We start from the raw sequence: 11,362 nt of genomic DNA, 5'->3' as shown, positions 1-11,362 counted from the left end.
AGGCCCATGTAGAGGAAGTGGGTCACAGTAAAGCAGACAGTTTTGTTAACAGTTTGGGGCACTGTGGGCATGGCCATGCCAGCCTAGCATGGTGGGGGATGGGTCAGAAGGGCAGTGACTAAAATCTCCTGTTCCAGCCTAAGGGTGTGTGTGTATTTGTGTGTGTCCTATGTATGTTGACAGAACGGGTAGCATCACTCTAATGCTGCCCAGGGCCCAGTTTCCCCTTCTCCATTGTCTCCTGGGGTAGGGTACACCCTCTATCTTCTTTTTCAGGCCTTGACTATATAGCTTCTGCCCCAAAACTTCCTTTCCCCACTGCTATCTTTAAAAAAAGTTAACTGTCTTCAGTCCTCTGAGGAATCATTTAAAAAGTCTGGTGGGGACCATGGGAAAGCCTGGCACCTAGGAAAACTGCTTGAAAAAAGGATTCAGAAGTTAAAAGAGGTATGGGGAGCCGTTAGAAAGGGGTCCTAGTAGAAAAGAAGTGTGGGGAGCAGTTAAAGGGAGCCCAAAGAGGAGACACAGGAGTCTGCTGGAAACGAGTGGGTGGGTGTGTATCAGACAAGGAAACTGGGGAGGGCACTCCAGAGAGGCAGAGGGAACTTTGAATTGGACGGCTGAAGGAAGGAAAGTTATGAAGGAGTAGAAAGATAGAAACTATGCTAACATGGGAGGAGGTCAGCCTGCGGCAAAGGAAAACAGGGCTGGATAGGTTTCTGTAACAGAAAACCAGGCAGGTCTGGAGCTTAAAAAGGGTGAGGATTCTCTTGGTTGCTGGTTCCAGTGAGATGGCCAACAAGGCTCATTTCTCCAGTGGCAGGCTTGCGCACAGGGTCCAACTGCAAAAAGCAAACCAACAGTTTGGAAATCAGTCAGCTTCTGCCTCTCTGCCTCCCAGGAAAGAATCTTACCTAGGTGAAGACCAAACTCTCAAATTGGTTTAGTGGGAGGTCAACCCTTCTTCCTACGAGAGCTATCAAAGCACCTGAACTTGACTAGATAAGTCACGAAAAAGCTGCTGTCAGAGGTTTTGTGACCATATAAAAATGCCAACATTTCTTCAAGGTAAAAAATTAAGTTACCTCTACGTGGAGTAAGCTGTAGCTCTCTCTCTCCAAACAAACCCTCCAACACATCGCAGTCAACCTCTGTCCATTCTAGAAGTCACGGCCGTTTTTCTGGATAAACATGTTGCATCTTCCTAAAACACCAGTTTTACCAGACTAAGGGAAAATGTTTCTAAAATATGAATTTGGATATGAATAAACGTGGTATAGATTGAAAACTCAAATACATTTTACAGTAGTTGGGGGGTGGCAATTTCAGCCTACTACAGTATGGCGCGTGCGCCATCGTGGCTCGGTTCTGCAGCGCTCCCCTGTGAGCGCTGCGGGTTTTACGGCGGGGGCCGAGGTAGGGCCGCCGGCTCTGCGCTGGGGGTCTGTCGCGTACCCACGGGCCCGCTGCCCCGGGCGGCCCTCAGCCTCAGCGCGCGGCCCCCGGGACCGGCTCCCCGGGGCTGCGCCCGCGGCTGCCAGGCCGCCCGCCTCCCACCGCCGCCCCGTGGGGCCGGACGTGAGCGCTGAGGCTGTGGGTCGGACCGAGAGAACGGGGCGCCGCGGACGGGCTGAGGTCGCGGGCCGGAGGGGGCAGGGTTTCGTCCCGGCGCCTCTCACGGAGCGACCAGTGGCCGGAGGGGCCTGCACCGCCTTCCCCCGGCGGCGCTCCTCTCCGGGGCCGCGGTCGGAGCAGGCGCGGCCGCGGGGCCCTGGCTCTGAGGCCCGGTCCACCGCCCTCCCGCCGCCGGCCGCGGGCCCACGCCCATCCCCAGCTCCTGTGGCGCCCGCGGCCTTTCCCGGGCTGGGCTCAGCGGGCGGCGGGAGGAGGAGGCCGGGGGGAGGAGGGAGCGGGCCGGCGGGCGGGCGGAAGGGGGAGGAGAGGCGCGGGCCGAGCCAGTCCTGAGGGGCCCCGGGGCGCGGACGAGGGCACACGGAGCAGCGGCTCCCGGCCCGGCCAGCTCCGCGACGCCGCCGCCGCCGAGTGAGTGCAGACCCCCGTCTGGGAGCGGCGCGCGGGGGTGGGGCGGGGAGCGGCCGCGGAAAAGTTGGGAGAACTGGGGGCCGCCCCGGCGCGCCTCTGCGGAGGGGGTCCTCGGCCGGGGAGGGCTGCTGGGAAAGGAGGGGGGTCCCGGGCGCAAGCGCGGGGCGGTGGAGAGGGGGCCTCCGGCCGGGCGCTCATGGCGGCGGTCCTGGCGGAGGGCGGGCTGGAGCGCCTCGCGGGAGCGGCCAGGCCCCCAGCGCAGCCGAGGGCCGGCTGGCCAGGCGCCCTGGCCTTCTCGGGCGCGCCGCCGCGAGCCCAGAGAGCCCTTTTGGGCAACAGGTAGGGACTGCGAGGTGGGGACGCGGGGGCTGCTCGAGGAGGGCCTTAGCCACAGGCGCCCCCTTGCTGGGGAGTAGGAGCTTGGTGATCACTGGCGCGAGAGCCCCAGGCCGGCAGTGGGCCCGCGGCGTTGCCCCTGGCCTGCACGGGTCCCGTGGCTGGAGTGGGAGGGCAGAGGGGGTCTAGCTTCTTTTCCTTACCCGCCCACTGTGCCCACTCTGGGAGGGGAGGTCAGAACGTCCACGTGCTTAACGGGAAACAGGAAGGAGTGGCTCTGAGTGTGCCCCGGCCCCCCCCCCACCCAAGGCTAAGGCTCCTATACCGTTACGGGGTGTGTGGCTGGGATGGGGGAAGCTGCTGGTGAAACTGGTTTTCTTGGCCACAGCTTGCCAAGTACTGGCCCAGAGCCTCTCTGGCAAGTAGGTTAATTGCAGGTGTGCGGCACTGATCTCGGGCCTCAGCTCGGGGTTTTTTCTCTCCCCCTATGCCAGACTCCTGGCCTCAAGACTTGGTCTCAGTAACCTGAGTTGCTAGGCCAAGGAATCGGGGTTCTGAGGATCCTGAAGAATGGAATGAGACCCTCTTCCCAGAGAACTGAATCAGGGAAGGCCTCTGGCAGGCAGTCACCACCACATCTGTGTTGGAGGGTCACTGTCCCATACCAGAATCAGGTGACTGGGCTTGAATGTGGTGGCCAACTGCCCGTGTGATGGGGAGCCTCAGGGTAAGGACTAGTCTGCAGCCTCATCCCTCAGGGCCTGACTCTAATCATACAGTGACCTGGACAGACTCTCTGTTCCAAAGAGAGAGTTCCTGGTCTCCCTTGGTACCCCACAATCCACTACCTTCACTGGAGCCTCTGGCCAGCTTTCCCCCTGGGAGGAAGGGCCTCTCCTTCCCCTGTCGCTGGGCACAGGCCGACTGATCCTTCACACAGCCTTTCAACACCACCCCCATCTGCCTTGTGGGTTGCTCCCTACCCCTGGGGGCAGTTGTCAAATGCAGTATTTGGATGTGTTGGGGCCTCTGATGGAGCAGCCCAGACTAACTAAATTTAGGGACCTACACTTCAGCCTGGAGAATTACACACCTCTTGGCTTCATCCGTTGCTACAGCCTTTTAGTTCATGACCTGCTGTTGCTGCCTGAAAAGAAAGTTTTCAACAAGGAAGACTATTGAAGATCCTCTTCCACTTTTTTGTAGTCCCTCAGGCTTTAGTGGAAACCAGGAATCTCTGGGACCCTCTCCTTGTTACTCTCTCCTGTTCTGATCCATTTTAATTTTCCTCAGTTATTTCTCCAAGCTCTGAGAGCCAGTGGGACTGTTATCATAAGTCTGTGAGATACCTTTCTTAGAAACTTCTGCCCTCTCAGCTGCTGGGTCTCCAGGCTCCCGTGAAGACCTTTACCCCCTTTCATCTATCTATGAGAGTCTGGGAGGGGTCAGTCAGAGTTGGGGCAAACTAGGTGGAAACCAGTTCAAGTTCTTGGTAATCCAATGCCCATGAAATACCCACTTTGCTGGCCCCCCTTCCACACACACACACACACACACACACACACACACTCCTTAATTGTCTTCCAATGCCCATGAAATACCCACTTTGCTGGCCCCCCTTACACACACACACACACACACACACACACACACACACACACACACTCTTTAATTGTCTTCTCATGTGTGGGAGGGAGTAAAGTCAGTGAGTGGAAAATATCTGTAGGTGTGATTTTCTCTGCCAGAAAAGAAGTAACTGACATCTCCCCCTGTCCTGAGTACACACCCCCTCTTCTTGCCCCTGCCTTTTGTTTGAGAGCCCTTGCTTGTCTTGGTGTGCTGATGCCGAGGAGCCACCAGGACTGCCCCTGGGCAGACCCGTTGGTTCTGTGGGGGTATGTAAAGTGAGGCCTGCTGGGAGCCCCTGGTGTCTTCCCTTCCCCCCGTGTTAAGTCAGAAGTCCTGACCTTGCTGAATCTGAAGCCTCTCCCTGCTGGGCTAGGCCCTGGTGGGTGGGGATAGGGTAGTGCTCCTCTGTTAATGGAAGTACTGGGTGGCAAAGTAGGGCTGTGGGCACAGAAAGCCTGAAACCCAGGTGTGAGAGCCCCCATTCACCTGCCTTTCTGAACTCCTGACACATCAGGCTCTCCTCATGCCACCTTCCACACTTTCTTCATGGAGTGGGAAGGAGGTAGGTGTTATCTTGTGGAGTTGAGATAGTTGCACTCTCCAGGTGCTTTCCCTTGGCCACTCTGACACTTTCTCTGCCTACCTCCCCAGCTCCTCACCTTCTCTCTAGGGAGAAGACTGGCATAAAACATTCCTGAGCCCTAGGAGTCAAGGAGAGGGGCTCCACTCCCACCCTGTAGGATGCCAAGCCAGCCCTCTGAACGTCCCTGATGAGAGCAACTTACCTGCCACTTTTCACTGACCAGGGTGGGGATGGGGTCCAGTACAGGCCTTCTGTACCTTTGGCTTTAGATCTCAGGGAGAACAAGTTGAATTCCAAGAAACATAGCAGTCAGGTGACTGTGTCTGGTGTATCTCCTTACCTCCAATCTAGTTAGTGACAAAGGTGGAAAGGAAGAGCCATAGGTGTGCTACCATTCTAGGCATTCTGCCATGTCTTTTCTCTACTAAGTTTTCTTCAGCTTTTCTTTAGGAAAAAAGTGTGTGTGTGCCTGGTTGTGTGGGTAAAGTTCCACTGTGAATAATTATGTTTAATTTTGTTCAGCTCAAAAGGCTTTCATCCCTTTAGCTAATTAAATATTTATTTTGGCTAAGGTAGAGGGGGAAGGAGCAATACCCTTGGGAGCTGAGGCCTGGAGCATGTGTGTCTGTGTATGTGTTACTGGGGTGCCTTTATTGTCAGTGCTGAACTCTGATTTCATCCGAGAGAGCAGTGACCAGGAGTGGGGACAAGAGGGTAAAGTCCTTGAGCTGGAATACTGACCCGTGACAGGCTGAGAGGAATTTCGCAAGTGCTTTTGTGGTGTGTTGGGGTGGAGCTGTCAGAGGAGCACGCGGGAGACCAGCCCAGCTCCGCTGTGATCTATCTGATCGGCTTCAGCCAGCAGCACCAATTGGTCTTCAGTGCTCAGTGGAGAGCAGTCTCCTCACTCTCTTTCCTCCCTGGCCAGGAGGGGACCACCTTCCTTTGATGTCGGGCCAGCCTGAATACTACCACCTCTCCTCTCTCCCGGGAGGGTGAGGGGTAGGGAGTCTGGAAAATATTGCCCTTGTCATTATGCTGGTGTTGGTTACTGATTCCCAACCAGGTGCTGTGCTGCTCGCACTGACTCTTCAGACCATCTTGCTACTTCTCTCAGCTCCAAGCAGCCGCTATCCTCTCATGTGCCAAAGACCATTCCCTCCCTCATTCAAGTATCCAAATAGTCGGTACCATCCCCTCTGTCCTTTATCTTTCAGTGAAGGAAAAGGGGCAGGGAGTGTAAAGCAGCAGCTTTTCCTAAGCTGAGGATATTTCTCGTGGGTGTTCCCCTGCAGACTAGTATTTTGTTTTCTGAATGAGTCCTAATAAGAAACAAGTCCTAATTCTACCAGATGTCTTGGTTGTCTGTCTCAATTCTGTTCCGTAATCCCTGACTCTCTGCAGCCTGACCTTCACTCTGTTTCTCAAAGGAGGCTTCAGAGAGGGTTCTTCTGTTCTGTGTGTAGAGATTGGATGGCTTGGCATGGGGTATTAATCTTGTGTGCAGTAGTTTGCTGTCCACTGCTTGTCTTGAAGCTCAGTATTATTTAGGGATGGAATTTTGCTTTACTCTCACCTCTTAGTTTTCCCTAAGGACCTGCTACCCAGATGGGTTTTAGGAAGGAGAAAAGGTTTACCCCAGCCCAGCAATCTGTTTTTGGGCTTCCCTGGCAAGGAAGCTTCCAGCTGTGGGTTGGCTTGGGGGCTGACGGTGGGGTTAGAGAGTCGAGGGGAAGGGAGGGTGCCTCTGGTTTTACTCAGATTGTTGGCTACAGCTTTTAGGGCCAGATCCTGCCTGGCCTCCATTTTGGAATAGCAAAATGATGGTGAGACCCTAAGGTTCTTAATTCTAGGGAGTAAGGACTTCTAGGGGATGTCAGTATCACCTCTGGTTGCTGTAAATAGTAAAGGTTGTAACTGGAAGGCCACCATATTACAGATGAGGAAGCTGATCTGTCCAAGGCCACATGGCCAGGACCAGAACCCAGAGCTTGAGTCTCTGCCCCCTGCTCCTTTTGTTATACCATGAAAACTTTCATTTATTTCTTCTGCCATAGCTGGTCCCTCTGATGCCCTCTACCCTCCCCTCTCCCAGGATGCTCCAGACTTTGTATGACTACTTCTGGTGGGAACGACTCTGGCTGCCTGTGAACTTAACCTGGGCTGATCTAGAAGACCGAGATGGACGTGTCTACGCCAAAGCCTCAGACCTCTATATCACACTACCCTTGGCCTTACTCTTCCTCATCATTCGATACTTCTTTGAGCTGTGAGCGTACCAGCCTAGCCCTGTGCTTTCCCTGGCTGCCAGCCACACAGCTTCTTGCACTTCAAGTTGTCTCTTGCTGTTTAATTGGTCCCGGACCCCTGTGTTCTGGCCACCCAGTCCCTGCCTACTGTGTGGGTCCCCCCTCCCCCTGCCCAGCTAAAGGCAGCATTGTTTTCCTGAGGGTTCAGCACCCCCAGGCCCTTTCCTTCAATGGTTATTTGTTCTTATCCTCCACCCCTCCTGGTCACTAGTGAACACAGACGTCTTTGTTAGCTATAGGCAGCCTAAGCTGACCAGAGAGGGGGTTGCTGGGAAACTGAGGCCTAGGATAGAGTTGCCTGAGCTTGCAGTCTTTTCCTCTCTCAGCTTAGAGACTGCCAAGAGATTGAGGGCCTTCTAGAGAGCCAGACACTTCTCACTCATATCCCTTCCCTAGTTATGTGGCTACACCACTGGCCTCCCTCCTGAATGTAAAGGAGAAAACTCGGCTGCGGGCACCTCCCAACCCCACTCTGGAGCATTTCTACCTGACCAGCGGCAAGCAGCCCAAACAGGTATGAGCTGCAGACCCTGCTGTGTTCAGAATTACAGAGTTCTGGTGGGGAGGGGAAGGGAAAGTGCAGGTTTGGGTGGAATGCTAGCTTTGGTGGGTGAAGAGATGGGAAGGCAGTGGTGCTGACTTGTTATTACTGGGAGAGGGTGGAAGGGCTGGGGTGCTGCTGGGTTCTGAGGTTGAATGTAACAGGCTGCTTCACGACATACAGGTGGAGGTAGAGCTTTTGTCACGGCAGAGTGGGCTCTCTGGCCGCCAGGTAGAGCGCTGGTTCCGCCGCCGCCGCAACCAGGACCGGCCCAGTCTCCTCAAGAAGTTCCGAGAAGCCAGGTAGGGGAGGTTTGGGCAAGAGAGGCCGGGTGGCAGAGGCAGATCTGCTGTATCTTGCTGGGAGGGCTGGGCCATGGCTGTCTGCAGGGAGACTATACCCAGGTGAGGAGGGGAATTTAATTGACTGGCAGTATTCTTGAGAGGATATTTAGAGGATTTTGGAGGGCTGGCTATTCTCCCAACCCACTTGCCTAGCCATTTCCACTTTCTCTTCCAGCTGGAGATTCACATTTTACCTGATTGCCTTCATTGCTGGCATGGCTGTCATTGTGGATGTGAGTTGGGATTACTAGGAGTAGGTTCTCTGGCAAGGTGGGGTGAGCCCAGAGAGTTTGGGTTCCTCCTCTCAACCTCTCACTTTCCTCTGCAGAAACCCTGGTTCTATGACATGAAGAAAGTCTGGGAGGGATATCCCATACAGGTATGAGATGGGTGTCCTGATTCCTTATATGGGGGTCATCAGGAGAATCAGTGTAGGATAGGACTAGGACATATACACCCTTCAGAGATGATCTCTGGAATATGTAGCAGAAGGGACTGGAGTCACGATGCTAAACATGACCTCAGGTGCTGGAGGGACTGGGTTTGGAGAGGTGAGACCCTTGGGCTTAGTTGCACTGGGGTCCTTTACCTTTCTCTCTCTCCTCTCAGAGCACCATCCCTTCCCAGTATTGGTACTACATGATCGAACTTTCCTTCTACTGGTCCCTGCTCTTCAGCATTGCCTCTGATGTCAAGCGAAAGGTGGGTCAAGGGGCTGTGTCACTAAGCTTAGGGGCCAAAATCAATCCCTGAGATGAACAGTCTCCCTTTTGATCTCTGGGCAATTTGGCTGGAGTTGTGGGATAAGGGAAACTTTAAGAGGGAGGTAGAGGAGACAGTGGGGCTGGAGGTCAGGAAAAAGTCCCTTGGAGCTTGTATTTTTTCTTCAGGATTTCAAGGAACAGATCATCCACCATGTGGCCACCATCATTCTCATCAGCTTCTCCTGGTTTGCCAATTATATACGAGCGGGAACTCTTATCATGGCTCTGCATGACTCTTCTGACTACCTGCTTGAGGTCAGGCTTCCTGGGTACTTCTTCAAACCTAGAGACCCTGGTGCAGGTTCTCCTGTCCCTCTGAATTTGTTTTTTGGTGGAGGGTTGACATTCCTGGGACCAAGGAGGTAGGGGCGCAGAGCCAGTGTGGTAACGGGGTATACATGTGACTGTGTATGGGAGTCAGGCACCCATGATGATGGATGGGGACTATCTATACAGTCAGCCAAGATGTTTAACTATGCGGGCTGGAAAAACACCTGCAACAACATCTTCATCGTCTTCGCCATTGTCTTCATCATCACCCGACTGGTCATCCTGCCCTTCTGGTGAGTAGGAGACACTATACTCCTGTTCTCAAGAAATCAGGAGTCTTGCCTCATCCCCTCATCCCCTACTTCCCATTATCTATCCTCCATCTCAACCCCATCCTTTCTGTGTCTACAATTCCATTTCTGTGTTCTTGTCTCCAGGATACTGCACTGCACTGTGGTGTACCCACTGGAGCTCTATCCTGCCTTCTTTGGCTATTACTTCTTCAATTCCATGATGGGAGTGCTACAGATGCTGCATATCTTCTGGGCTTACCTCATTTTGCGCATGGCCCACAAGTTCATAACTGGAAAGGTAAGGCTCTGTCCCCATTTTATAGGCCCTATTACCATCAACTCTAGACACTGCCCGAACTCCCTCCCATACCAGTAATCCTCCCCAAAACTACTGTGGGGCGCTGGGTACAGCCAGAACAAGCCTGCTCAGAGGCAGCCCTTAGGGGATTGATGACATAGTGTAACCCTTCTCAATCCCTTTCCACAGCTGGTAGAAGACGAACGCAGCGACCGGGAAGAAACAGAGAGTTCAGAGGGGGACGAAGCTGCAGCTGGGGGAGGAGCAAAGAGTCGGATCCTTGCCAATGGCCACCCCATCCTCAATAACCATCGTAAGAATGATTGAACTGTGTCCCTGCTGCCCCTCAGATTAATGCATAAGGCCAAGGACCTTCCCCATGGGGTTGCTTTAAGTTCTGGGGAGAAAGGAGAAAGCCCTGCTTATCACCCAGTTGCCTTTAAACCAAATTTCAACCAGCTTATCACCAGGTACAGGGGAGGTTGGTTTATCTTTGCTAGAGAGGGGATAGTCTTATTTTCCTCTCTATTTTCTAAGTTGTCCTTTCCATTGCTTTTGAGACCCTTACTCAGCTATAGGGGTGGGAGAGTTACAACTCACATTCCTTATTCTTCAGAATTTGGCCCTAGCTATTCGCCTTTGACTCTTTGACTTTCAGAGCCAGGGTCGTGCCTTACCGTCCCATTTGTGGGCCTCATTCTGCCAAAGTTGGACCAAGGCTCACCTTTCTATAAGCTCCCTAAGTCGGGCCAGAAACCAAAGCTGACTTAACTTCTTCCCTCCTCAGATACAAATGAATTGAGTGTAGGAGGGTACACATGACCCTTACCCTACCTCTGCCAAAATGTGGGGCCATCCTGGGGACTGCTGACAGTCAGCCTGTGCTCTTTCTCTGCTAGCTGTTCCCCTAGTCACAGGTCTAAGATCCAACTGCCTCCTTTCTCTGGCCTTTTCCCCTAGGCTAGCTGGTTTGGAGTAGAATGGCAACTAGTTGTACTTTTTATTTATTAAACATTCGGGATTTTGGGTTTAAAGCCAGAATTACAGCTAGCACCTGGCATTTCAGCAGAGGGACCACTTAAGACCAAAATGTACTGTTAAAAGTATTTTTTAATTAAAATATATTAAAGATTAAGTAAAACATGGCAACAAGTGTTTGAGACTATTAGGAATTGAGAAGGCGGGGGTCAACTAAATAAACTAGTCTTCCTCATGTCTTTCTCACAGTTATGTAACATTTTCTTTCCTAAATTTCACATGGCAAATAAGAGAGAGCCAAGGTAGAGAACGTATGAGATTAATGACTGCTGCCCATTGGGAAGGATGGGTCAGGGGGAGGGAAGGACAGACCTCTTATTGAGAGACCCCGAATTGAGAGTATAGGAGCTGAGGCAGAGAATCCAAATCACAATTTTGGTTTTAACATCTTGTTGAAAGACTTACAAGAAACAGTACAAACCAGGGAAAGTAAATACAGAGCCCTCACTCCAGGAATAAAGTCCCTTAGAGGCATGAACACTTGAACAAGATGTTAAGTTAGGAGGCATGAGCAACAGGAGGACCGAAGGGATGTCAGGCTTAGGTTAAGAGCGGTAACCTCCCCTCACCCCCGGCGCCTTAGGAGGTGGAGGAGGGACCCTGCCTGCTAGCACCATGTTGCAAGGGGTCTTCTGATCCAGAATCCCCATTTCTATCTCTGAGGAGCTGGGGGAGTAGTTAAACTGCAGACTTTTGGGTCAGAGTTCAACAGTCAGGAAGACCCAGTTCTGGAAAACAGTTCAGGAAGGGTTCAGAAGATTCGGAAGGTTGTCCTCTAAAGAAGACGGCCTCTGCATTCGATGGCCCCACAGCAGCAGAGCAGCTCCTTGCCTTCCACACTGCCCACCTCGTAGTTGTAGTCCCAAGTAAGTTCTGTCCCAGCCCGGATTCTCCTGACGGGGAAGGAAAAGAGG

General features: G+C 53.1%; 2 protein-coding genes across 6 annotated transcripts in view; one reads left to right on the top strand and one right to left on the bottom strand.

The window, feature by feature from the left end:
• Positions 1–1,899: 1,899 nt before the first annotated feature.
• On the top strand, positions 1,900–10,562 carry CERS2 (ceramide synthase 2). Of its 4 annotated transcripts, none has more exons than XM_036905225.2 (11): positions 1,900–2,043; positions 6,687–6,860; positions 7,297–7,414; positions 7,625–7,743; positions 7,961–8,018; positions 8,114–8,164; positions 8,395–8,487; positions 8,676–8,804; positions 9,006–9,112; positions 9,257–9,410; positions 9,600–10,562. In XM_036905225.2, the coding sequence occupies exons 2-11, from the start codon at positions 6,688–6,690 to the stop codon at positions 9,735–9,737; spliced, it is 1,140 nt and encodes a 379-aa protein (XP_036761120.2). In that variant the 5' UTR covers positions 1,900–2,043; position 6,687; the 3' UTR covers positions 9,738–10,562. The 4 variants fall into 4 exon arrangements, with proteins under 4 accessions (XP_036761120.2, XP_036761118.2, XP_036761117.2 ...); XM_036905221.2 differs by lacking the exon at positions 1,900–2,043 and adding an exon at positions 2,247–2,382; XM_036905223.2 differs by lacking the exons at positions 1,900–2,043; positions 9,006–9,112 and adding an exon at positions 2,244–2,382.
• SETDB1 (SET domain bifurcated histone lysine methyltransferase 1) overlaps positions 10,515–11,362 on the bottom strand; it is a 31,143-nt gene continuing 30,295 nt past the window's right edge. For both annotated transcript variants that reach the window (XM_036905212.2, XM_036905211.2), the window contains exon 22: positions 10,515–11,341. In XM_036905212.2, the coding sequence (XP_036761107.2) occupies positions 11,224–11,341 (118 nt within the window). In that variant the 3' untranslated portion in view covers positions 10,515–11,223. The remainder of the gene's footprint in view (positions 11,342–11,362) is intronic.

Source organism: Manis pentadactyla, chromosome 4, assembly GCF_030020395.1.
Source record: "Manis pentadactyla isolate mManPen7 chromosome 4, mManPen7.hap1, whole genome shotgun sequence".
Classification (NCBI taxonomy): domain Eukaryota; kingdom Metazoa; phylum Chordata; class Mammalia; order Pholidota; family Manidae; genus Manis; species Manis pentadactyla.
This window is presented reverse-complemented; position numbering and strand designations above follow the sequence as displayed.

What these genes read in the sequence shown, in the direction of transcription:
- CERS2 (XM_036905225.2), top strand. Translation starts at nt 6,688, where the DNA reads ATGCTCCAGACTTTGTATGACTACTTCTGGTGGGAACGACTCTGGCTG. An exon ending in GCATGGCTGTCATTGTGGAT is followed by an intron (nt 8,019 to 8,113) that starts GTGAGTTGGGAT and finishes TTTCCTCTGCAG; the next exon opens with AAACCCTGGTTCTATGACAT. An exon ending in CCTCTGATGTCAAGCGAAAG is followed by an intron (nt 8,488 to 8,675) that starts GTGGGTCAAGGG and finishes TTTTTTCTTCAG; the next exon opens with GATTTCAAGGAACAGATCAT.